This window comes from Vidua macroura, chromosome 20 (assembly GCF_024509145.1).
Source record: "Vidua macroura isolate BioBank_ID:100142 chromosome 20, ASM2450914v1, whole genome shotgun sequence".
Lineage (NCBI taxonomy): Eukaryota > Metazoa > Chordata > Aves > Passeriformes > Viduidae > Vidua > Vidua macroura.
This window is the reverse complement of record NC_071590.1, coordinates 3566421-3592313: the sequence shown is the minus strand read 5'-3', so window position 1 is coordinate 3592313 and position 25893 is coordinate 3566421. Positions and strand designations below refer to the sequence as shown.

General features: G+C 52.6%; 3 protein-coding genes across 10 annotated transcripts; all 3 read left to right on the top strand.

Moving 5' to 3' along the window:
• Positions 1-897: 897 nt before the first annotated feature.
• Positions 898-5387, top strand: LOC128817135 (E3 ubiquitin-protein ligase RBBP6-like). Of its 5 annotated transcripts, XM_053995342.1 has the most exons (8): positions 898-1165; positions 1407-1476; positions 2525-2563; positions 3039-3075; positions 3196-3240; positions 4167-4255; positions 4371-4541; positions 5074-5387. In XM_053995342.1, the coding sequence occupies exons 1-8, from the start codon at positions 1000-1002 to the stop codon at positions 5153-5155; spliced, it is 699 nt and encodes a 232-aa protein (XP_053851317.1). In that variant the 5' UTR covers positions 898-999; the 3' UTR covers positions 5156-5387. The 5 variants fall into 5 exon arrangements, with proteins under 5 accessions (XP_053851317.1, XP_053851318.1, XP_053851319.1 ...); XM_053995343.1 differs by lacking the exon at positions 2525-2563; XM_053995344.1 differs by lacking the exon at positions 4371-4541.
• A 1595-nt stretch (positions 5388-6982) lies between these two features.
• On the top strand, positions 6983-14873 carry LOC128817134 (glutamine-rich protein 2-like). Of its 3 annotated transcripts, XM_053995340.1 has the most exons (15): positions 6992-7467; positions 7763-7843; positions 7929-8030; positions 8260-8364; positions 8551-8642; positions 8787-8901; positions 9185-9307; positions 9522-9596; positions 9907-10071; positions 10228-10340; positions 10962-11027; positions 11314-11379; positions 11967-12108; positions 12283-12376; positions 12564-12810. In XM_053995340.1, exons 1-15 carry the CDS (start codon positions 7213-7215, stop codon positions 12674-12676), a joined length of 1707 nt encoding a protein of 568 aa, XP_053851315.1. In that variant the 5' UTR covers positions 6992-7212; the 3' UTR covers positions 12677-12810. The 3 variants fall into 3 exon arrangements, with proteins under 3 accessions (XP_053851314.1, XP_053851316.1, XP_053851315.1); XM_053995339.1 differs by lacking the exon at positions 12283-12376 and having other exon boundaries at positions 6983-7467; positions 12564-14873; XM_053995341.1 differs by lacking the exons at positions 12283-12376; positions 12564-12810 and having other exon boundaries at positions 6989-7467; positions 10840-11027; positions 11967-12091.
• A 4629-nt stretch (positions 14874-19502) lies between these two features.
• LOC128817239 (glutamine-rich protein 2-like) lies at positions 19503-25698 on the top strand. Of its 2 annotated transcripts, XM_053995620.1 has the most exons (16): positions 19503-19952; positions 20250-20330; positions 20415-20462; positions 20698-20802; positions 20990-21081; positions 21226-21340; positions 21493-21699; positions 21943-22074; positions 22297-22371; positions 22683-22847; positions 23004-23116; positions 23738-23803; positions 24090-24155; positions 24743-24884; positions 25055-25148; positions 25451-25698. In XM_053995620.1, the coding sequence occupies exons 1-16, from the start codon at positions 19698-19700 to the stop codon at positions 25627-25629; spliced, it is 1935 nt and encodes a 644-aa protein (XP_053851595.1). In that variant the 5' UTR covers positions 19503-19697; the 3' UTR covers positions 25630-25698. The 2 variants fall into 2 exon arrangements, with proteins under 2 accessions (XP_053851595.1, XP_053851596.1); XM_053995621.1 differs by lacking the exon at positions 19503-19952 and having other exon boundaries at positions 20291-20330; positions 20413-20462.
• Positions 25699-25893: the final 195 nt, after the last annotated feature.

Sequence of the window (25893 nt, the reverse complement as noted above, 5' to 3'; positions counted from 1 at the left end):
CCATATAGCAAGGGAACATCCATCTCCTGCCATGTTTCCCTGCATCCAGGGGCTGTAGTTCCTTTATAGAAAAGTATTGCCAACTGCTTAAGATACAGGGAAAAACTGGAATGATTTTCCCTTTGCTTCTTGGCCCTTGCTTTTCCTGGATTTAAAATTCTCCTCTACCAAGATTACCTGAAAGTTTTAAATTCTTTTCAAGAGCAGCTGAGCTTTGCAGGTTCTGGTTTTATTCCAGAGCAAAGCCCCAAGAAAATTACAGGTGCCTGATGACAACACTGTGAAAACTGTCCATGCAGCCTTATTCCAGAGCTGTAACAGAGTCTGTGCAGATATCCCTGATATCCCCTGATTTATTTTTTTCAAGGTAGGTAAGGCACTCTTGTCTCTCCAGCAGCTCCCTGTGCAGTGCAGGGTCTCGGGAGTGAAAGGGTTAAAAGCATTGTGCCTAGACATATTTGGGCAAGAATAAGATACCTTGTAACCAATATAGCAGCTACCAAATTTTAGTCACAAGCTAGAGACCCAGGATGTAACTTGGCAAGATATAGGGAATAGAACTTGCAAAAATGAAGAACAGAGCTTGCTGAAACCAGTGAGAAAATCACTGAAACAGCCAACAAGAGACTGCACATGCCTAGAGGAGAAAGGTGAAAAGGGCACAGCGATGAAGACATCCAGCCTTCATCAGAAAGGACAATTGAGGAAGAGGCGGAGCCTTCCTCGGTGCAACCACCATGGTGCGCTGTGCCGTGCTCCGGGTGTGCTGAAGATAATGATGGTCCTTTTGAGCAGAGCTCTGGGGCTTCTATGGCTCCACGGCACCACACCACGAGGTCACAATCCTCTGGGTGGGTGCTCGGCGCTCTGTCGGCGCTCGTGGCAGCGCCGTGGGTTTGTCCTGGCTGCCCTGGGCAGCACAGCGAGGCAGAGGTGCCCGAGCCCCCCCAGCCAGGTCAGGGCTGGGAGCCAGCGAGGCCGGGCTGGGACTGCGGGGCCATGTCAGGTGTCCACTACAAGTTCTCCTCCAAGCTGAGCTACGACGTGGTCACATTTCATGGCCACAGCATCTCCCTGGGTGACCTCAAGCGCCAGATCATGGCCCGTGAGAGGCTGAAGGTGGCCAACTGCGACCTGCAGATCCTCAAAGCTGATACCAGCGAAGGTGAGTGGGGCTTGAGCCCCAGGGCCACCCGGGGCAGCGGCGCAGAGCAGCCATGCAGCGCTACAGGCTCTGGGAGCCTGCTCTGCCCTGGGGACAAAAGCCTGGGTGGGAAAGCACAGTGGTGCATACAAAACTGACTTTTACAGCTCTCCAGGGATTCTATGATGTGCCACGTAATTCCATGTCCATATCCATTCTTCCCAACTGACTCATACTTTTTCTGCATTTGTGCTGTTCTCAGAATACTCCGATGATGCACAGATCCCAAAGAATGTCTCTGTGATCGTGAAGAGAGTCCCAGCTCGAGCTACGTGAGTATTCACGAAGCACTGCATTCCCTGTGAGAGATGTCAGGGTGTGAACTTCTTTTCTGGATATGGGTTTGCAGAGGCACTTGGACTGCATCTGGTCAAAGCTGCTGGTAATTTCCTTTTTCATGGGGTAGATTTTAATCTACCTGCTCCAAAAGCAGACTCACACTGTTAGGTTTGTGGGGACATGGGGTTCAAACTCCAACACTGGTAAATCCTAAGGTGATTCTCATGGTTTTGTTCTTGGGATGACTGGGCTGAGAGCCAAGTCACAGATCCTGTTTCCTCCACATGAGGAGATTCCAGATTGTATGTGTTTGCTTTTATTGGCTTTATAGTAATGACAGGTACACACTGAAACAATTACATATTCTTAGACATAAACTTTTAATGTGCTCCCATCTGAGAAGTGTCTGGTTGTCAGTATTTGACTATTTCTTCCACTGGGGAAAGTGGGTTTGGGGACTGTGGGGTATCTGGCAGGTATCTTGAACCCAAAATTTGGGGCTTTTACACCCTGTCTGTAGAAGAGAGACCAAGAATTCTGGACTCCTCAGTGTTGTGCTTCTAAACATGGCTTTGGTTTGGGGTTAATGCAAATACGGATGCTTCATGCTGCCCTGTCACAGCATCCTCCCTTTCGTGCTGGATGGCCCTCCCCTGGTGTTGTGATGCTGCCCTGCAGTGAGAGGATGGATGCTGGCAGTACTCAGATGCCATCAGTTCCTGTGTGTGACGGTCACGAGACAATGGCTTGTGCAGCTGCAGCGATGGCAGTGACCCAGGCAGAGGAGCTTTGTGTCCCTCCAGCTGGAAACACGGCAGAAATATCTGGCAGAGTGGTTGATGTGTGGGAGGGATGAGGATCTGCTGTCACAGGGGTTGTGTGTCTGATTCCTGAGGACCTGAATCAGACACAGATCACTGAGTATGTGGAATCTCAGCAAGTTTGCAAATGTAATAAATAGCTCCCAAAATATTGTTGCATTTTCAAGATCACCTGAAAGGAAATTCTGCCAATTAAGACTCTTTTTTTTTCCCCCCACAGAGCTCCTAAATTTCATCAACCCATAGGAAAGGCTTCCAGGTGACCTTTCTACCACTATTTGTAGTCACTGTAGCATCTGTAGCACACTGGGCGCTTTGGCCCTGTCGTGGCTTAAGGATGGCAGAGATCTGAACACAGGGCTTGGGCCCCCACAGAGAAACACCGCGCTGGAGACGGAGCTGCTGGCACTTCTGCTATTGCTTTGGCAGAGGAGGGATTCTTTTTCACTGAAAGAAACTTGCACTCCTGAGCACTGACACTGTCACTGTTCTGGCTAAGAAACTACACTCCTGTGTAATTGGTGACACCGTAGAAATGAGATTTTGGGGCCTTGTTTTAGTTGCATTGAAGGTACCAATAGAGAAGAGTTTATGAAGACAAATAAATTTCCACATTCACTCAACTATCAGAACATAATGGTTTGAGGTTCAGGTGTTCTTGTCGGTTTTCACTGCTTGATGCTGGGTCCAAGTGCTTTATTTTAAGTTCTGATCAAATCTATTTCTTCTGCCAGGAACCAAAATGAGCCAGTGAGGGGAACATCCAAGGCAGTATGTAAAACCCCAGCCTCACACTTCTTCCTACACATTGCACTTCATTCTAAACAGTGCAGCCTTGTATTAATTTTCTGGACATTGAACTTGAATATGGTTTAATTCTTTTGTGAACAGATTTCTGACTCTTCTGTCCCTCTTTCTCTGGCCCAGCTCATTAAGGTACAGAGATATTCTTTGTCAAGTACTTGAAAAAAATCCTTTGTTTAGTCTTTTAAAATCTTATACTGTGATCTACAGCTGGATAATTGTGGTAATGTGATCAAAACTGTATTTTTAATAATTTTAAGTGTTTATTGTAAGTTTAAAATGCATGTATGTTGTAATGCTATCCCAGAAAGAGAAGTTCCCCAGGTTGGGAAAAGGGAAGGGGGGAGCACCTTATCAGCCCCAACATAATGTTGCAGCATTACTCCTTTTCAAGACCCAAAGCAGCAGCACTTCAGCACCTGTTTCCCATTTTGTATCATCACCTTTTCACTGGAAACTAACAGTTTGTGTTGTACAAATGTGTACAGAAGAATTGAACTGACTGTAAGTTATGGACATTTCAGGGAGGTTTGCAGCAGCCAAAACAAACGTTTCTGGAACAAGAACACTTGTGAGGCTTGAATTTTGAATTTTTGGCCATGACAGCTATAGATCTGTTCTTTGGTTGCTGCACTTGTACACAAATTGGGGTCTGGGTACACAATCTCCTTTGTTTGACTGCAGACAGTGTAAATTATTTTAGTATTATTATTACTTTGTAAAAAGTGCCATCTGGGTCTATTCCTAGACATGTTTTGGTGGGGTTTTGTTGTGTTTTGTAAACCATTTGGGTTCAAACACGTTGGTGAAGTGTCTGTAAATTTCTCTGTAAATGTTGATGGAAATTATTCCAGAGAGGTGGATCTGGATATTGTTCCTGTACAGAAAAACTCTGTGTCCATGAAACACCCATTTATTAAATCTCTGAATTGGTTGCTTTTATGAAGGAGTATCTGTGAAAGCAAAATCTCAAGAGGTTGATCTCTCCTGGGTTGCATGGAGGCTGTTGTCTTTGGCTGTGGAGGCTCAAACGTGTTCTTCATGTGTCTGTCACACAGACCCCAAATCTGGCTGAGGCCAATGCTGCAGAGGAGGACAAGATCAAAGCCATGATGATCCAGTCCTGCCGTTACTATGAGCCCCTCAAGTAAGTGCTGGTAAGGTCAAATCTGGTCTTGGAAGAACATGGGAAAATCACGTTTATCTCTGACAAGGGACACACATTCCTACCTTCCTCTTTTTTTACCCCCAAACACTTGCAGTGACCTGAAGACACCCTTGGGTCCTGTTCCATCATCATCTACCAGCCCTGTTCCTAGGCTTAAAAGGAGCTCAGGAATTCCCATGAGTTTTATGGTGGAGGTGAAGGACCCCAACACAAAGGGAGCAATGCTTACTCCCAGTGGGAAATATGCCATCCCAATTATTAATTTGTAAGTATGGATTTAATTGCACTGACCAAAAGTGACTGAGAGAAGCCATGGGGAAATGTCTGAGTGGCAAAGCCACCACCCTGGCCACCACCTGTCCTTCGGGGCAGGGAGTGTTGCCACTGTAGCCGATCCATCCCAGAGGTCATCTAAAAATCCCAGATTCCACAAGCAAGGAAATAACAACTACAGGACAAGAACAGGACAAATCCATCGTCCTGAGGCAGCAGTGCAGGGAGTCCAAAATCCATCCATAGCTCAGGAAGTTCATTGGGCACAGGAGAGTGGAGAGAGATGGACCCTCCTGGATGCTTTTGCACTCACAGAGTAGCTGCTCTTCTGCCTTGGCAGCAGGAGCTTTTCCATGGTACCAACTTCTTCCATGGGCAGCAGTGTTATGGCAGGAGCTGAGAGATGCTTTCACATGAGCATATGGAGAGGAAAGAAAACACCCAAACCAAGTTTCAGAGGAAAACGAGCGGGGAGAGGGACTGTTTTGAATTAACTTCATCATGTCCTTCTTTCACCCATACAGAAGACAACATCCACAGCCAAGGTGTCCAGCTGGAATGGAGCCTCCAATAAAAAAAGTGAAGAAGGCAGAGAAGCCAGTTTAATTCACGTTCTTCATTCTTCATTCATGTTCTGTATTCATGTTCTCAATTATTTCTTCTTTTCTTGTTCTACCTTCCCATTCTTATGTCATTGTTTTTTATTCATGGTTCTTATTTCATGTTCATAATTGATAGTTCACCTGTTCTTGTTCATCTTCACTGCTCTTATTTCATCTTCCAACAATCTTTTGCAAGATATATTTGGACAATAAACAGCTCAGCATTGCAAGGAACTTACTTTGCTATACTTTTCCCAAGATGTGCTGCTTATTACAAGCCTTGCCATGTCACTGGCAACTAACTTCGTTTGTCACTACTGCAGACAGCTGCCTTTGACACTGGTTTTCTTTCTCATACTGTATGCAATAAAAAGCTCAAGAAATTAGGGATAAGAAAAAATCCTGAAAGGTGAAAAAAACAAACCAAGGCAATAGTGATTAAAGACATAAAAGCTAAGAAGATGCGCCAGAGAGGAGTTGCAGGAGTCTCCCATAGTGACGTGTCTCACAAAGAAAGAGCAGAAGGTGGCTGACAAGGTCAGGATGCAGGAAATACATTCCCTTTCCATGTTGTCAGGTTTCCCAATGCTTGAAAGCAGATTTGAGAGTCCTCGATGGTTTATTTCCTCTGCTGGCTCATAAGTCAGCTCTGTATCTCCTCAACTACACATTGTTGCTGTAGCGCTTTGGAGCAGGAAGGACTAGGGGTGAACAGAGCATGTTTTGGAAAGGGGCAATTGGGGGTGGATGGCAGGTGTTGAAGGGAACATCTTGGTTTGTCTTCCCCCACAGTCTTGGGGACATTGGCAGGAGAAATTATTTCATTGTCTTCTTTATGGACTGTCAAGCTGACACAAAACCTGAGGTGGAGGAAATTGTACAAAGGCTTCCCCCACGGAGACTCTTTGCCCTGAACTCCAGAGGAGAAAGGAGTCTATGCCCCAACAACCCTATAGCTCAGCGAGGGGCTCACGGGGGTCCTCCTGCACCTCCGGCACGAGGAACAGCAGCCCACTGCTTCCCTGGCAAAGGCTGCTCCCAGTGGATGCTCCAAACCAGGCCCTGGGTTTGCTGTGCCAAACCAGCCAGTAGCCACATCTGAAAGCCAGGTGAGAGCAGCAGGTTGGTGATTCTCTCACAGGGGCTGAGCTCTGTGGGGCTGCTGGCCCTACCCGTGGCCTCTGCCCAGAAGCTGCTTGGGGGATCCCTCTCTTGGTGAGGAATCAAACATAAATGTACCCTTTGGGCTTCATCTGGGCCTTTGTGGTTGTTGCGGTGCCCTGCCCGTGGTCACTCCCACTGACAGTTCACTGCACAGCAAAGGCAGGCTTAGTGCCTGCTCCACAATGCAGGAAGAAACTAAGAACATGAGATGCCACAGACAGGACACTGACACAGCAGATGAAGAACTGGTTTAGCTGTAACTCAAGTCTTAAACTGATTGAAAGAAAAATAGTGAGGCCTCTCCTGTCCTGCGAGACTTTCCAGCGCTTTTCAGTCACTAAAGGGCTCCAGATGGGCTGGGGAGGGACTTGGCACAAGGGCCTTGAATGACAGGACAAGGGGCAACGGCTTCACACTGCGAGACAGCAGGGTTAGATTGGGAATTGGGAAGAAAATCTTCCTGCGAGGGTGGTGATGCCGTGGCACAGGTTGCCCAAAGAAATTGTGTCTGCCCCATTCCTGAAAGTGTCCAGGGCCAGGCTGGATGGGACTTGGAGCAACCTGGTCTAGTGGAAGGTGTTCCTGCCTATGGCAGGGGATTGGAAAGAGAGAATCTTTGAGGTCCCTTGCAGCCCAAGTCATTCCATGACTCCATGACTTCATCAGTCTGTGACCCAGTGGCTCGCAGGGGTGAGCTGTGCTGCCTGGCAACGGGAGTTGTGATGAAAAGGGGCGTGAGCAGAGCAGGCTCCAGTCCTTGGATGGACAAGGAAGGAGGAAGGAGCCTGCTGGCTACTCATCCTTTTTATTATTGCTTTTGCTCAGCCCTGACGGACCCAGCTGTTTAGGAAGGATTGTGAGAAATCAGGGACAGAGTCCCTGTCTGTGTGTGCAGACATGGCAACATCCCTGGACACACTCAGCCTCTCCCAGATGCTGGATCTCGCCATCGGGATGCCCCAGAAGGGAGCCATTCACTTTGCAGCCTTGCGAAAACTGCTGCAGGCCGTGCTGGAGCACCTGGACGTGCAGTACCTGAGCAGCCAGGAGCCGTGGCCGGGCCAGCTGAGTGGCCCCTCACTTGCTGACCTGGCCACTGACATGGGAAAGATGAAGAGGGAGATGGAAGACTACAAGAAACACATGTCCAAGGTAGAGGCTCTTCCCAGCCCCCCGGGCACTCCCCCACCACACAGCCCCTCCCCACTTCCTCAGACAGCAGTGCCCTCACTGCCCTCACTGCCCCGGCACAGCCCCTGGCAGGGGCTCTTGGCTATCTGCATGGGCTTCAGTGCTCTGGCACTGAGCCAGGCTGGGGCAGGTGGCACTGGGACTCTCCCTGCTCACCTGGATTGCCACGGGCTGCCCGTGGCAGGGCAGGGCTCTTTGAGGTGTTGCTGCCCTGGCCATCACCTCTGACATCCCTGTTTGCTGGACTGTTTCACAGGTTCTTCGTGAGGAGATTGGTGGGATAAAGGCAGAAAATTCCCGCATATCAGAGGACATGAAGAAGCTCCAGGAGACACAGGTCTGTGCAGACCACTGTGGTTCTCAAGGTCATATTTCCCACACTCATTCTCCAGAGACTTGTCTCTGACAATGCTTTCTCCTAGACCATGGCTATTTCCCAGCATCAAGAAGAGATTGCAAAGTTAAAGGCTGCCCATCGTCATACGGCAGAGGAAATGAAGAAGGTCCAGATGTCGCGGGACGAGGTGAAGTGCTGCTGGGAGCAAGTTTTGGGTCTGAGACAGCAGCCTCTGCTGGCTGGAGGCTCTTGGCCCTGCTAGATGCATGGGCCGTGCTGCCTGCAGAGCCCTGCCAGCCTGGCTGAGCCCGGCCCTCTGCTGTCCCCAGTGCTCCACAAACCACAGCAGGGGTCAAGGCCTTGCAGGTCCCCACTGACCCTCCCAGAGGCTCACTGCCATCACTCCTCTCTCCTAGGACACGACTCTCATCCGGGATCTCCGTGAGGAGATTGACAAGATCAAGACAACACAGATGTGCATGGAAGGAGACATAAAGAAGATTAAGGAGTCCCTTGCCTTAGTGAGCTGTTGGGTCATGTAGTCTTTAGGCTCTCATGGGGAACTTCAATGTGACTCCAAGAGCAGGGTTTGGGGTCAGGCTGTCAGGACTGGGTGGGGGGCCCTGGGGCTTTCCATGTATCTGAAGGGCCCCCATGCTGGGACAACAGGATGTCTGTGCCCGACTCTATCATTACTGGCTTTGCAGATGAAGAAGCTGGAGGAGGACCTTAAAAAGCTGAGGCAGGATGCAGCCAAGTGGAAAGAAGAGAGCAGTAAGGAGATCTCTCAGCAAATTGAGTAAGAGGACAGCAGTGGGTTTCCTACCCTGTGGGGCTGCATGGGAGCCCAGGTGGTCTGGGAGCATCCTGGTTTGCGGGCACGGGACAGTGCCCAGCAGCCCTGCAGGGGTAACCCTGACCTTGCCCCCGTCCCGCTGGCCAGGGCTTTGCGGCAGGAGACAAAACGTGATCTGCAGAAGATGGGAGAGCAGCAGGAGATGAGGAATGCCATGCTGGAGCAGCTGGTGACAGAGACAGCTGACCAGCTGAACGAGCAGGTGAGGTCCTGGGGGAGCACTCCCACCACCCCGGGCTTGGTCATGTTGGAGGTCCATGCCACATCCTCATGCTGTGTGGTGCTTTGCTGTAATGTGGGGGAGGCCCAAACTGCCCAAATTGGCCTGGACCAGTCAGCAGCATGGACAGAGATGATAGCCTTGATGCAAACGTCCCGGTGACACTGAGAGCTCATGGCCACTGGCTGAGAAATGTGGGTCTGCCCCTGTGGAGCAGCCGGACTCCCTTTGTTCAGCACCTTCTCTTCTTCCATCCCTGGAGCAGGATCGGGAGCTGAGCCAGCACATGGAAGCCAAGTTTTTGCAGATTCAAAGGGACTATGAGAAACTCAGCTTTGCCTCAGGGATGCTGCAGAAGGACTCTCAACAAAAGCAGAAAGAAATCACGGTGTGTGGCTGAAACCCCTTTTGGGTCGAAGCATCCCCCAAGACGTCTCCAGGCAGGGATCACAAGGCATCTCTTGATGATCTCCTCTCAGCACTCTGCTTGTTCCAAGTGCATTTCCTTGAGGTTTTTGGCAGGGGGAGAGGGGTATGCTCCCATATCCTGGGCTGTGCCCCAACCGTGCTGTGGTGTCATGGGTTCCTTTCTGTACTGAAAGATGCTGTTCCAGTCTCTGGAGAAGCTGCAGAAGGAGAAAGCAAATGTGCAGGACATGATGGCAGCAATGGACATGGTACAGTCTCAATAGGCCTCTGTGCCTGCCCAGGGGTTCCCAGGCAGGGTGACAAATGCCCCTTGTCCCGTGAGGGCTGGGTGACAGAACTGGCCTGGGGAGGGAGAATTTCCCGAGCTTGTGGGGTCCCTCACCCTCCAGATGATGAAACCAAGCTCACCAGGGTGATAGGGCAAATGGGGCCACAGCACCCTGAAAGGAGCATGATGGCCTGGAGGAAGCACTTCTCCCTCTGCCCCTCACGTGTGCTGGCCCTGCCTGTCATTCCTCATCTCTTTCCCCACCGCTCTCCTGCTTTCCTCTCTGCTAGAAGGCGGACAAAGCTGCCTTGGGCAGCAAAGTTGATTGCAGCCAGTTTGAAGAGAACATGGAGGAGCTGGATGAGAGGATGCAGGAGTTGCAGAGCCAGATTTCAGACCAGGAGCAGCACTGGAATGAGGTGCAGCGTCAGTTCAGTGATGCAATTGAAGAGAAGGTGAGGGGTACCTCTTCCCCACCATGACAAACTGGCACCTTTGGGACTCGACAGCCTGAGGCAGCATCCCTCTGAGGATCCCCCTCCGGGCTTTTCCCTGGAGAGCTCCATGTCACATCCGGGGGCAGCTGGCTGAGGCTGTGCACGTGTTCACAGCTGGATCGCCTGGAGCTGAAGACTTTCCGTAAGCACCTGGAGGACTCCTGGAGCAGGAACATGGAGGAACTTGAGAATAGGCTGATGCGTGAAAACGCTGCTGGCATTAAGAAGTGAGTGTGATGGAGATTCTGATGGCTTTGGGGACAGCCATGGTCCCATTCCCTCCAGCTGTCCCACACACTGCTCGCCTGGTCCCCTGCCTTGGGACCAATTCAGCTGCTAAATGAACCACGGGCATGCTGATGAAGCAGCTGCACCTTGTCCTTCCACCAGCTGCAGCTTCCACACAGGAAAGGAGGCACGAGGACAGGGCACCTGCAGGACAGAGCTCTCCGAAAGCAAAATGGGGCTGTGGGTGCAAGGGCTCCCAGAAGCCAGGGTGGGAGATGGCAACGCCCAGGCAGGGCTGTGACACACAGTGTCCCAGAACTGGGTCGTGCCCTGCCCTCCTGGCCGGGCACACAGGGGACTTTGGAGCCAGAGAGGGGCTGAAAGGGCCGCAGGGGCTGCTTGGGATGGTGACAAGGGTGCCTGTGCCCTTCACCTGGCTTCAGCCAGCACCTTGGGGATGGGGAGAAACAGGCTCAAAGCCCACGGTTCACGCTGCAGACGCCGTGACCCTGTGCAGTGCCCTGCCCAGCACCCGGCTGCTGCCAGCGAGCTGCTGCCTGTGTGCGGGCAGGGCTGTGGCCCCAGGAGCTCAGGCAGCCCTCTTCTCCCACGCTCCTTAGGCAGCTGCCAGTTCCCTTCACGTGCCTGTCCTGTGACCGCATGCTCACCGTGCAGGTTCCTGGCCAGTGAGTAGCACCAGTGCATCGGGGGCAGCGGGGCTGTGATGGGGGGAGATGGGTGCCAGCAGTGACCGCTCTGCGGGCCACAGGGGTGACACTGTCTGCTTGGGAGGCTCTGATGTGGGGAGCCCCCTCTGCAGCCCTGCCATCAGCCGGGGTGTGGGGACTCATCCCAAGGGCTACAGGCAGCAGGATACCATGGGGTACAATCCTCTGGGGTTGGGGGTGCTGCCTGCAACAGGAACAGCTTGTTTGTCCCCTGTCACACACCTGTGACTCCTGCCCTCCCCAGGTCCCCCAAGACACTCCCGTATTTGCAGCCGCTGCCCCCCAGCAAGGAGCCACAGCACAGCCAAAGGTAAGGGCCCTGAGGACACATCCCCAGCTCCCGGGGTACAGGCTAGCCCAGACACAGCAAGGAGGGCTCTTGCCTGGGCTGGGGCAGAGGAGCTCTGGGGGGGTGGGCAGGGCAGGGGAGCAGAAGGCAGCTGTGGAGGGCCACTGCTTCCCCCAGGTCTGGAGGGTTTTGCATTCCTTGCCCTGCACTGCCCTATCTGGCCCAGCTCTCTGTCCCAAGGTTGCTGAAAGCACATCTGATGAGCTGTGTCTGTTTTCAATCTGAGCTCAGGCTTGGTGGGCAGATGTGTGCCTTCTGTGAAAGGCGTTCCCAAAACCAAGCCCTGCAGCTGGGACAGGCCAGCTCCTGCCCGCTGGTGCCCTGTGCACATGGACCTGCCACGGCCACGGCCAGCAGACCTGGCTGTGGGGACAGAGGCAGCAGATCCAGCCTGGTGGGATGGGCTTGGGGCTCCTGCAGCAGGTGGAGCGCAGCTGGGAGGGACATGCCCCTGCAGGCAGCACTGCCAGTCCCCTCCCTGGCACAGCAGGGTGCTGCCTGGGATGCCACGGGGCTGGGCACTGAGTGTCCTCTGCCCCATCCCACAGGAGGCCGGTGGCCCATGGCAGTGTCCCCGGTGTGCCACTGAGCTCTGGGGACCATCAGAGCAGCAGTTTCAAACTGCCACCCACTCAGGGCTCTTTGCGGAACAAGGCATTTCTGCAGGGACTCGTGACCCTCCCCAACAAGGTAGGGATGGTGAAGGTGGGGACATGGCATGTGTAATGGGGACTGGCAGGGTGATGCTGAGCATCCAGGGTGAATTTGTGCCTTCAGTTTCCCCGGGGGGAGCTGGCTGGGGAGGGTTGCTAGGGAATGCTGAATTGGGCCCTGCATTTCAGCCAGCTGCTCTCTCCTTCCCAGCCCAGAGTGACCCAGCTGCTGGGCAGGGGTGGACACATCCCGAGGGGCAGGAATGACCAGCTTCCTGTGCTGACCAGGACACTGGATGAGCCAGGTGTGGCCCTGTCAGGGCACAGGGATCAGGGGGAGAAGAGACTGGCTGTCTGCTGGGTCTGCACCTGGTCCCTGGGGGTCTCTGGCCAAGCAGGTGACCCTCCTGCTGCCCCGTCCTGGGCTGGCTGAGCTGACCCAGACGGGGCAGCCCCGGAGACTGGGGGCTCACCCTTGCCTCTCACCCCCAGGCCCTGCCACCTCACGGGATCACCGGCCAGGCTCTGCCCCCCGACACGTCTCCAGGACACCGGAGCTCCTCCAGCCACTCCAGCCCCGTGAGACTTCAACAGCGCTCAAGTAGCCGGGCAGGACTGGGAACCCAGTGCTCCACCAGGGACATCTTCTCAGCAGACAGAAAAGGCTGTGACAATTGTTGTCAGAGAAATAATTTTTCATTTTATTCAGTTAATAAAAAAACCTTCAGAAAGACAGGCAGAGCCTTCTCCCACGGTCACTGAAAACACAGGGATAAATCAAACTGGCTTACACTGTTTTTACTATTAGCAATCAGGCATCACTTCATTCCCAGCACCGGGATGCATGGAAATGGCTCCACTCAGCATGCACACCCACTTTCTAAACTTTTCACTATGTATTTTAAGCAAAGCAATTAATGCTCATTGCCTATAAATTACATATTTCTCTTCATTAATTAATATCCTATCTTGCTTTTGGCTTTGATTTCTCAATTCTCATGCTGTTGCCAGATGAAGAATTGTTTGCTCCCGGCAGGCTCCATCCTATGCTCATTTTACCAATGAACACTCCATCTTATGCTCATTTTACCAGCTGGCACTACACTATCAAAACCAGGAGAAACATCGGCCGAGGAAGGGAGTGAAACTACAATCCATTGATCTAAGGTTTCACAACTTGAATAAGTGGCCAGCTAGACCAACTTTTCTCCTCATTTGCAGAGAAGCACCAGTTCACCAGGTGGTCAGATATGACTGTGGGTTCACCAAGCACCCAGGACTGCCAAAGAGACTCCCAGGGCAGAAGAAAGCATGTGCTAAGGGGAGGGAATGTATGTGAATTTCTTGGGGGAAATTATTGTCATAGGTATGTTTCTTCTGAGCAAAGTTATCAATATGATGCAAAACATAGTATTTAAACAGGAGCTTTTCCTGTACACGGCATGTACGCTGAGTGCAGTAATCCCCCATACATCTGGCATTGCAGTAAAGAATGCCTAATCCCTCATATGAAAATGAAAGTGTTTGCTTCTTACTGGTTTTGATAACAATGGTAATTAGTCCACTTTCCAGTCTTTTTATGATTTTAATTTTTTCCCAGATATTGTCTTCAGTACACTAAAAGCTGAATTCTCTTTGTTAAGTTTCTTCTTTACCTCTGGTTTCCACAACTTGTCCTCACAGTCTACAAATTCTGCATTCCTGGTGTCCAGTTCTCAGCCCCATTTCTCTACCCCAGATTTGTTCACTGAATCACGTCAAGGTTGGTTTAGCAAAACTTAAAAGTTTCAGTGATTTTCCCAAACGGTGTTCCACTACTAGCAGTTTGTACAAAGTCTTGCTACATGCTCCAGCGGAAAACTGCACTCCTTATGATTAAGTAAAGCTGTTATTAACAGAGTTAATGAAAACAAATAACTGGAATAGTGAATTAGAAAGTCATATCATTTCCAACAATTCCCCTCTTTGAAAGTGATCTTAATTGTTTCTTTTAAGATTACATCCACTTAAATCATTGAATACTTAGGAAGACTGAAGACACTAAAATGCAATAATTACTATTCAACTACTTAATAAAACTTTTGGGCAAAACTCGTAGTATTTTAAATCTAGGGCCATGTGATTTTGCCAGCATTTTATCTTGGGCTTGTTACTCTGGGGTTACATTTGAAAGGTCACACATTTTGGTGCAGCAACTATTATGATGCTTTTCTCTGACACCCCTTTAGCAGCTTCCTCTGCCAGTTGGTTTCCTCCACTGATTGATGTATTTCCAAATGGATGAGCTTTACAAGGCATGAGAGCCACGCTGGCTGGTACACAAACACTTTCCAGTAGTTGTCTGATAATGTCTCCACCTTTGGCAGGAGATCCTCGTGCTGAAAGGAGCCCACCTTTGTTCTAGAGAGCTCCATGGGCATGTGCTGCTCCAAATGCACACTTAGAATTAGCCCATATGTTCCCCTTCTTCCCCTGAGACAATTGCAGGCTGCCAGAGAGTGAGCAGCTCAGCCTTGTGTGCAGAGGTGGTAAGAGATAATGGGATGCCTTTGATTGGGCCCTACTGCACACCCAAATTTCTGCTTTCCTTTGCTCACAAAATTGCTCCCACCTCTGGACAATTCCCAGTCCAGATCTTCTACCAGAGGATCTCTTCTGCTGGAGCGAAGCCACTCCATAGTTAGAAGACAATCATGTTGTGAAGCTTCTTTCTGGTAAAGATTCCAGGAAGATGGCTGGGTGCAAGGCAAAGATGTCTTTGCAGCTCCACATCATCCTGATCCAACAGGACAACTCGATACTTAAGCATTTGACTTGGGGGTAACCAGTGGCCTCCTTTTTGTCCTAGAACAGAGAGGACAAAGGGTGGGCCATGAACAGTCCTTTTCTGGCCCGTGGTCCATTCTGGGCTTCTTCTATTAAAAAGACAGTTGCTGCTACAAGTCAAGGGCAGCCAGGACATCCTGTAACTTACACTGTCCACTTGTTTGGAAATATATCTTATGGCCCTTTTCCATGTCCATAACCTCAGTGTTCCTGAACAAACAGCTCAAGAGGCTTGGTCAAGTCAGGTAATGCCTGTGCAGGGCTGACATTACAGCTCTCTTGAGGTCTCTGAAAGCCTCTGGCATTCTGGAGTCCACTGCAGCACCTCCTTGGTCTAGCACCTCCTTGGGGGTTTCTCAGGCCGCGTATAAAGGCCTTACCATAGGCCGGAATTAAGAACCCAGAGCCTACACCAACCACCCATTCCCAGAAATGTTCTTAACTTGCAAACACACCTTGGCTCTGGAGTTTGGCAAATTGCCTCCATCCTTTCTGTTCCAAGGTTTGCTGGCCCTGGGAAATGGTGAACCTCAGCTACAGAACATGCTCTTTGGCACTTTGGGCCTTCTTCTTGGATACCCTGCAACTGGCTAGTCCCAAAAAGTTCAGGAATCTCAGGGTCATTTTAACGCATCTAGCTTGAGTTCCTGTAGCAATTAAAAGGTCACCCACACACTGTAGCTAAGTGATATCTTCATTCTCCTTTTCCCATACTGAAGTGACTGCCGGAGCCCTGGCTAGCTCTTAGAACTCCGGCGCCTCGCCAGGACTGGGGAACTGCCTCGGTATGGGGATTTACCTGAGGCTGAACCTTTAGTGGCACTTGCTCTAAGGTGCCAGACAGAAGCCACAACAGGGACCAGGAGAGGAGAAAGGAGGAGGCTCTCCGTCTCGAGGTTCCACAAGGAACACTTTACAGCAGGTGAAGTGAGCTGAGACAAAGAGCCCCAGGCACTCCTGTGCAAGGGGTGTAGTACAGACACAAGTCAGGGGGTGGATACAAACAGCTAACCAACAGGGAATCCTCCGGGGAGGAGTGAGTGGAGTACATCAAGTGTCTGGGGCCAGTTGGGGCAGGAGGGTGGAGAGGATGGGTCACATGGGCCAGTGGGGCTTCCAGGAATAGGAGAATTCCAAAGGGGCGCCGCAGACAGGGATTGGCCCAAGGTTTAAGTGGCAGAGAAGGTTCCGGAATCAAGGCGTGGCTTGCCTTGACAGGCAGGGAAAGAGATGGACCAAGGGGCTGGGAATGGCATGAGGGACAGCTTTGAGGGAAGGTAAAATAAAACCCAGGGGTAAACAAACTCAGGGAGAACATGGGGGTACAACAGGATGAACCAGTTAACAAGGAATCCATAAAATAAATTCAAACTGCAACACCATAGCTCCAATTCTTTTGCCCGTTGGTTCTTGTCTTGGGGTGACAGTATGAAACTGTGCCCCTATTGTCTGCTTTATGCCCAGACATGGGTCCTGTAACTTTAAGCTAGGCCTGAGAGAGGTGTGGTTTTCTCACATCCTCCCCCAGGCTCGCTCAGCTGTCTTGTGCAGCATGGACAGAGGGAGTACATCTTTGCTTTTAGCTGGATTCTTGATTGTTTGACAATGCAAGAAGTTTTTCCAGGACTGTGGCTTTTTCTCCTGGAACTGTTTGGCTTTTCCCCGGCCCGAAACACCAGAGCATCACCGGGAGCCCTGTGCCCCAGCCCGGAGGGGAGGCCCTGGGACGGGTGTCCTGGCTCCAGACTCCACTCCTACAGAAAGAACTGTGAACCCACCAGCTTTCTCCGCAGCGAGAAGGTTTGAATATTTAACATTATTCATTCTGTTTTTCGTGCCTGCCTGCACTCCGTGTGTTAAATAAACAACTTTTTTCACTTTCCTCCAAAAAAATTTCTTGCTGTGGGAGGGAGTGCCGAAACCTGTTGTCTTTTAGGAGATGTTTCCTCCTGACTTGTCTCAAATGGAGACAGTTCTCAAACAATGTGGGGTGATTTTTGAACCTTGGAGGAAGAATGCTCCACTTCAATTGGGTTTCATGGCCCATCAAGGAACTTTCCATTGAATGACAAACAAGAGTTGATTTTCAGTTTCAAGGGCAATGCAGAAAAAAGCATCCTTAACATCCACAACAGTGGACTCATCAGGATTCATCAGCTTCCTTAATTGGGCTTCAAAGTGTATAAGGACTTGCTACCACTGGGTCTAAGTCTCACAGGATTTCACTGACAGCTCTGACATCTTGTACCGGCCTGTGTTCATTAGCATGTGGCTCCTTTACTGGCAGGAGAGGTGTCCTATATTGTGACTCACGTGCCCTTAGCGATCCATCTTGCAAAACTTAGCAATTCATTCATCTAACCTTCTTCTAGCTTCTAACTTCAAAGAGAAATTTTTCTGCCTAACCAGTCTTCCGTCAGGCTCAAGCTGAATCCTTACTGGTTCCACTGTTTTGATTTCCCTGGAATTCCGTTGGTCCACACCAACACGGTGACAGTGTTTTCCACCTGCTCCCACCAGGGATGTGCAGGAGGGAAATATTGATCCAGCATTCCCTGCTGAACATTCTGAGCATGCCCTCTCTCAGCCTCTTCCCCCACTTTTGCCATTACCACAATTCCTCCCCCTGGAGTTAACAGTGGGTCTGAAACTACCTTACTGAAATCCCAGGGGTCTTTGCCTTGAACTCACTGGATTAGGGCATTGGAGGATCTCCCTGAAAAATCTTCGGAGTGCACTGGAGTCCTCTCGATCCCGTGAATCCATGGAGCAAAAGAAGGAGCATGGTTCCATCCGGGTCACTAGAAACAGACACCAAAACCAGGATAAAAGAAATCCTCAAACACGATTGTTTTAGTATTGGCGAGTTAGGCGTTACTTTGTGCCGGTCAGGGCATGTGGGGCGGGTAGTTCCAGCCACACACAGGCACAAAAGGTTTCACTTAGTTACCTGTTTATAGCAAACAAAGAAATCAATGGTCATCCATTCTAAATCACATAATTCTCTTTGTTAGTTAGTACTCTAACCTCTATTGGTTAGAGATGTCTTGCTTCTCATCCTAATTAGCCCACATTTTTCTGCCGCTCTATTATCTTTTTCCAAGGTATGGAGTTATCCAGCATCTACTGAATTTTATTTATTAATCTCCTCTTTGTCTTCTGGTCTCTGCAACAACTCCTTGGAGGGCTGTAAATCCTGCATTTTACGTGTCCACTTTTCAGCTTTGTTCACTGAAGCTTTTAAGTGTTAGTTTAGCAAAACGAAAAGTTTCCCTGATTTTCCCAATCAAACTCTAATAATAACACTCTCTGAAAAGAAGTTTAGCTATCTGTTGGCTAAAAGTTGAACTTACACTGCTAAAGATTTATTTTAAAAATTAATTAAAAGTTATAATATTGCAAGCCCCGTAACCTGCTGTAGAGCTTTGAAGCAGGAAGGACTAGGGGTGAACAGAGCATGTTTTGGAAAGGGGCAATTGAGGGTGGATGGCAGGTGTTGAAGGGAACATCTTGGTTTGTCTTCCCCCACAGTCTTGGGGACATTGGCAGGAGAAATTATTTCATTGTCTTCTTTATGGACTGTCAAGCTGACACAAAACCTGACGTGGAGGAAATTGTACAAAGGCTTCCCCCACGGAGACTCTTTGCCCTGAACTCCAGAGGAGAAAGGAGTCTATGCCCCAACAACCCTATAGCTCAGCCAGGGGCTCACGGGGGTCCTCCTGCACCTCCAGCACGAGGAACAGCAGCCCACTGCTTCCCTGGCAAAGGCTGATCCCAGTGGATGCTCAAAACCAGGCCCTGGGTTTGCTGTGCCAAACCAGCCAGTAGCCACATCTGAAAGCCAGGTGAGAGCAGCAGGTTGGTGATTCTCTCACAGGGGCTGAGCTCTGTGGGGCTGCTGGCCCTACCCGTGGCCTCTGCCCAGAAGCTGCTTGGGGGATCCCTCTCTTGGTGAGGAATCAAACATAAATGTACCCTTTGGGCTTCATCTGGGCCTTTGTGGTTGTTGCGGTGCCCTGCCCGTGGTCACTCCCACTGACAGTTCACTGCACAGCAAAGGCAGGCTTAGTGCCTGCTCCACAATGCAGGAAGAAACTAAGAACATGAGATGCCACAGACAGGACACTGACACAGCAGATGAAGAACTGGTTTAGCTGTAACTCAAGTCTTAAACTGATTGAAAGAAAAATAGTGAGGCCTCTCCTGTCCTGTGAGACTTTCCAGCGCTTTTCAGTCACTAAAGGGCTCCAGATGGGCTAGGGAGGGACTTGGCACAAGGGCCTTGAATGACAGGACAAGGGGCAACGGCTTCACACTGCGAGACAGCAGGGTTAGATTGGGAATTGGGAAGAAAATCTTCCTGCGAGGGTGGTGATGCCGTGGCACAGATTGCCCAAAGAAATTGTGTCTGCCCCATTCCTGAAAGTGTCCAGGGCCAGGCTGGATGGGACTTGGAGCAACCTGGTCTAGTGGAAGGTGTTCCTGCCTATGGCAGGGGATTGGAAAGAGAGAATCTTTGAGGTCCCTTGCAGCCCAAGTCATTCCATGACTCCATGACTTCATCAGTCTGTGACCCAGTGGCTCGCAGGGGTGAGCTGTGCTGCCTGGCAACGGGAGTTGTGATGAAAAGGGGCGTGAGCAGAGCAGGCTCCAGTCCTTGGATGGACAAGGAAGGAGGAAGGAGCCTGCTGGCTACTCATCCTTTTTATTATTGCTTTTGCTCAGCCCTGACGGACCCAGCTGTTTAGGAAGGATTGTGAGAAATCAGGGACAGAGTCCCTGTCTGTGTGTGCAGACATGGCAACATCCCTGGACACACTCAGCCTCTCCCAGATGCTGGATCTCGCCATCGGGATGCCCCAGAAGGGAGCCATTCACTTTGCAGCCTTGCGAAAACTGCTGCAGGCCGTGCTGGAGCACCTGGACGTGCAGTACCTGAGCAGCCAGGAGCCGTGGCCGGGCCAGCTGAGTGGCCCCTCACTTGCTGACCTGGCCACTGACATGGGAAAGATGAAGAGGGAGATGGAAGACTACAAGAAACACATGTCCAAGGTAGAGGCTCTTCCCAGCCCCCCGGGGCACTCCCCCACCACACAGCCCCTCCCCACTTCCTCAGACAGCAGTGCTTGGCACTGCCCTCACTGCCCCGGCACAGCCCCTGGCAGGGGCTCTTGGCTATCTGCATGGGCTTCAGTGCTCTGGCACTGAGCCGGGCTGGGGCAGGTGGCACTGGGACTCTCCCTGCTCACCTGGATTGCCACGGGCTGCCCGTGGCAGGGCAGGGCTCTTTGGGGTGTTGCTGCCCTGGCCATCACCTCTGACATCCCTGTTTGCTGGACTGTTTCACAGGTTCTTCATGAGGAGATTGGTGGCATAAAGGCAGAAAATTCCCGCATATCAGAGGATATTAGGAAGATCCAGAAGAGCCAGGTCTGTGCAGACTACTGTGCTAGTGTAGGTTGTTTTCCTCACAGACACTCAACAACTTGCCTCTCTCACCATTTTCTCCTACAGTCCCATATGGCAGGGAACATGAAGAAGATCCAGGAGATGCAGGACAAGGTGAAATGCTGCTGGGAGCAAGTTTTGGGTCTGAGACAGCAGCCTCTGCTGGCTGGAGGCTCAGTACCCTTGGCCCTGCTAGATGCATGGGCTGTGCTGCCTGCAGAGCCCTGCCAGCCTGGCTGAGCCCAGCCCTCTGCTGTCCCCATGCTCCACAAACCACAGCAGGGGTCAAGGCCTTGCAGGTCCCCACTGACCCTCCCAGAGGCTCACTGCCATCACTCCTCTCTCCTAGGACACGACTCTCATCCAGGATCTCCGTGAGGAGATTGACAAGATCAAGACAACACAGATGTGCATGGAAGGAGACATAAAGAAGATTAAGGAGTCCCTTGCCTTAGTGAGCTGTTGGGCCGTGTAGTCTTTAGGCTCTCATGGGGAACTTCAATGTGACTCCAAGAGCAGGGTTTGGGGTCAGGCTGTCAGGACTGGGTGGGGGGCCCTGGGGCTTTCCATGTATCTGAAGGGCCCCCATGCTGGGACAACAGGATGTCTGTGCCCTGACTCTACTGTCACTGGCTTTGCAGATGAAGAAGATGGGAGAGGACCTTAAAAAGCTGAGGCAGGATGCAGCCAAGTGGAAAGAAGAGAGCAGTAAGGAGATCTCTCAGCAAATTGAGTAAGAGGACAGCAGTGGGTTTCCTACCCTGTGGGGCTGCATGGGAGCCCAGGTGGTCTGGGAGCATCCTGGTTTGCGGGCACGGGACAGTGCCCAGCAGCCCTGCAGGGGTAACCCTGACCTTGCCCCCGTCCCGCTGGCCAGGGCTTTGCGGCAGGAGACAAAACATGATCTGCAGAAGATGGGAGAGCAGCAGGAGATGAAGAATGCCATGCTGGAGCAGCTGGTGACAGAGACAGCCAACAAAGTGAACGAGCAGGTGAGGTCCTGGGGGAGCACTCCCACACCCCGGGCTTGGTGCACTCGTCCTGGTGGGGTTACCGGCCATATTCTCTGACTGCCTGGGGCCACCTAGCATTGTTGATTCCACTCATCCCATCTCTGAGCCAATTTCTTCTGCCTGTCCTGCAGCTTGGCGGTACAGGAGAGACAACTGTGGGCCTACTGGAGGAGCTGGAAGGGGAGAATGGAGACTGCTCCAGTTGCACCTTCAACATCAGAGCGCATTTGGGGAAGCTCCTCCAGCGCTGCGAGAAACTCCAGGAGAAGGTGGAATGCCTGGAGTCCCGGCAGATGGCCATGGGAAAGCTCAAGAAAATGATGAGGAATTGGGGCCAGGTAGGCTGTTGGCAGCATGGGGGACTGAAGACGTCCCCCAGCTGGATGTTCTGTAGTCTGGGGGAGGCCCAAACTGCCCAAATTGGCCTGGACCCGTCAGCAGCATGGACAGAGATTAAAGCCTTGATGCAAACCTCCTGTTGACACTGAGAGCTCATGGCCACTGGCTGAGAAATGCGGGTCGGCCCCGGTGGAGCAGCCGGACTCCCTTTTGCTCAGTACCATGTTTTTCCTTCCCTGAAGCTGGAGCACGACCACGAGCGGCTGCGCTACATGGAGGCTACAGTTGTACGGATGAAAGGAGACTGCGAGAAGCTCAGCTTTGTTTCTGGGACCCTGCAGAAAGACTCTGAACAAAAGCAGAAAGCAATCGAGGTGTGTGGCTGAAACTCCTGTGGTGCCAGAGCATGCCCCAGGCACTCTTTGTGATTCCAGGCAGGGATCACAAGAATGCCTCCTGCCGACCCTTTCAGCACTGTGCTGGTTCAAAGTGTCTTTCCTTGAGGTTTTCGGGCAGGGGGAGTGGGTTATGTTCTCCTGGCCAGGAGGCAGCTCCAACCTTGCTGTGGTGTCATGGGTTCCTTTCTGTACTGAAAGATGCTGTTCCAGTCTCTGGAGAAGCTGCAGAAGGAGAAAACAGATGAGCAGGATGTTTTGGCAGCAATAGATGTGGTACAGTCTCAATAGGCCTCTGTGCCTGCCCAGGGGTTCCCCGGCAGGGGGACAAATGCCCCTTGTCCCGTGAGGGCTGGGTGACAGAACTGGCCTGGGGAGGGAGAGTTTCCTGAGCTCGTGGGGTCCCTCACCCTCCAGATGGTGGGACCAAATTCAGCAGGGTGACAGGGCAAATGGGGCCACAGCACCCTGAAAGGGGCATGATGGCCTGGAGGAAGCACTTCTCCCTCTGCCCCTCACGTGTGCTGGCCCTGCCTGTCATTCCTCATCTCTTTCCCCACCGCTCTCCTGCCATTCCCCTCTGCTAGAAGGCGGACAAAGCTGCCTTGGGCAGCAAAGTCAATTGTAGCCAATTTGAAGCAAATATGGAGCGTCTGGATGAGAGGATGCAGGAGTTGCAGAGCCGGATTTCAGACCAGGAGCAGCACTTCAACACTATGCAGCAGCAGCTCAACCTTGTGGTGGAAGAAAAGGTGAGGGGTACCTCTTCCCCACCATGACAAACTGGCACCTTTGGGACTCGACAGCCTGAGGCAGCATCCCTCTGAGGATCCCCCTCCGGGCTTTTCCCTGGAGAGCTCCATGTCACATCCGGGGGCAGCTGGCTGAGGCTGTGCACGTGTTCACAGCTGGATCGCCTGGAGCTGAAGACTTTCAGCTCCCAGATGGAGGACTCCTGGAGCAGGAACATGGAGGAACTTGAGAATAGGCTGATGCGTGAAAACGCTGCTGGCATTAAGAAGTGAGTGTGATGGAGATTCTGATGGCTTTGGGGACAGCCATGGTCCCGTTCCCTCCAGCTGTCCCACATACTGCTCGCCTGGTCCCCTGCCTTGGGACCAATTCAGCTGCTAAATGAACCACGGGCATGCTGATGAAGCAGCTGCACCTTCTCCTTCCACCAGCCGCAGCTTCCACACAGGAAAGGAGGCATGAGGACAGGGCACCTGCAGGACAGAGCCCTCTGAAAGCAAAATGGGGCTGTGGGTGCAAGGGCTCCCAGAAGCCAGGGTGGGAGATGGCAATGCCCAGGCAGGGCTGTGACACACAGTGTCCCAGAGCTGGGTCGTGCCCTGCCCTCCTGGCCGGGCAAACAGGGGACTTTGGAGCCAGAGAGGGGCTGAAAGGGCCGCAGGGGCTGCTTGGGATGGTGACAAGGGTGCCTGTGCCCTTCTCCTGGCTTCAGCCAGCACCTTGGGGATGGGGAGAAACAGGCTCAAAGCCCACGGTTCACGCTGCAGACGCCGTGACCCTGTGCAGTGCCCTGCCCAGCACCCGGCTGCTGCCAGCGAGCTGCTGCCTGTGTGCGGGCAGGGCTGTGGCCCCAGGAGCTCAGGCAGCCCTCTTCTCCCACGCTCCTTAGGCAGCTGCCAGTCCCTTTCACGTGCCTGTCCTGTGACCGCATGCTCACCGTGCAGGTTCCTGGCCAGTGAGTAGCACCAGTGCATCGAGGGCAGCGGGGCTGTGATGGGGGGAGATGGGTGCCAGCAGTGACCGCTCTGCCGGCCACAGGGGTGACACTGTCTGCTTGGGAGGCTCTGATGTGGGGAGCCCCCTCTGCAGCCCTGCCATCAGCAGGGGTGTGGGGACTCATCCCAAGGGCTACAGGCAGCAGGATACCATGGGGTACAATCCTCTGGGGTTGGGGGTGCTGCCTGCAACAGGAACAGCTTGTTTGTCCCCTGTCACACACCTGTGACTCCTGCCCTCCCCAGGTCCCCCAGGACACTCCCGTATTTGCAGCCGCTGCCCCCCAGCAAGGAGCCACAGCACAGCCAAAGGTAAGGGCCCTGAGGACACATCCCCAGCTCCCGGGGTACAGGCTAGCCCAGACACAGCAAGGAGGGCTCTTGCCTGGGCTGGGGCAGAGGAGCTCTGGGGGGGTGGGCAGGGCAGGGGAGCAGAAGGCAGCTGTGGAGGGCCACTGCTTCCCCCAGGTCTGGAGGGTTTTGCATTCCTTGCCTTGCACTGCCCTAGCTGGCCCAGCTCTCTGTCCCAAGGTTGCTGAAAGCACATCTGATGAGCTGTGTCTGTTTTCAATCTGAGCTCAGGCTTGGTGGGCAGATGTGTGCCTTCTGTGAAAGGCGTTCCCAAAACCAAGCCCTGCAGCTGGGACAGGCCAGCTCCTGCCCGCTGGTGCCCTGTGCACATGGACCTGCCACGGCCACGGCCAGCAGACCTGGCTGTGGGGACAGAGGCAGCAGATCCAGCCTGGTGGGATGGGCTTGGGGCTCCTGCAGCAGGTGGAGCGCAGCTGGGAGGGACATGCCCCTGCAGGCAGCACTGCCAGTCCCCTCCCTGGCACAGCAGGGTGCTGCCTGGGATGCCACAGGGCTGGGCACTGAGTGTCCTCTGCCCCATCCCACAGGAGGCTGGTGGCCCATGGCAGTGTCCCCGGTGTGCCACTGAGCTCTGGGGACCATCAGAGCAGCAGCTCCACGATGCAGAACAACAAGGCTTCCCCACAGAGAATAGGTCAGCCCCAGGACTTCTTGACAGTCCAGAAAAAGGTAGGGATGGTGAAGGTGGGGACACGGAATGGTGACTGAGTCTCGATGGCATTGCTGACTATCCAGGGGGAATCTGTGCCTTCAGTCTCCAGGCAGACCTGGGTAGGGAGGGTTATTAGGGGAAGCTGGATTGGGCCCTGCATTGCTGCCAGCTGCTCTCTCCTCCTCAGCCCAGTGTGACCCAGCTGCTGGACAGAGATGGACACATCTCAAGGGGCCGTATTGACCAGCACCCTATGGCGATCAGGACACAGCATGCATCAGGTATGGCCCTGTTAGGGCATAGGGGTTAGCAAGGACAGGGGGCTGATTATCTGCTGGGTACCAGCTGTGGGATGAGCTCTGTGTGCAGAGCTGGGCAGGTTGGGGTGGGGCTTTGGGCTCTGGAAGGGGCAGAAGCAATATGGAGGAGAAGGACTGGCTCATGGGGCAACTGAGCTTGGATCTCTTACAGTCTCTCACTAGGCAGGGGACACTTGTGCTGGCCACTCCTGAGCCAGCAGAGTTGCTCCAGCCAGGGGCAGCCCCTGGGAATGAGGGGCTCACCCTTGCCCTTCAACCCCCAGGCGCTGCCGTCTCACGAGAGCACCGGACAAGCACAGCCCCCCGACACATCTCATGGGCACCAGGGCTCGTCCAGCCTCTCCAGCCCCGCCGGACATCAACAGCCCCCAGCCAGCTGGAAAGGACTCAGCGCCCAGTGCTCGATCTGGGACATCTTGTCAGAAGCGAGAAGCGCCTGTGACAGTGGTGTTCAGAAATATGGGTTTTTAGTTGTACTAAGTTAATAAAACCCCTTAAAGTTGTAGGCAGAGCCTTGTCTCACCAGCCTCTCTCTTCCCCGGGCTCCCTGATGCTCCTTAAGCTCCTTCCCCCCTGCTGTGGCTGTGCCACCAGGCTGAGCAGATCGAGCCCTGGGCCAGGCCCTGAGGCTGCTGCTGGTCCCGTGGCGCCCGCGGGGCAGCTCTGAGCATCTGGGCCTGCTGTGGCAGCAGGAGCAGCCTGCACA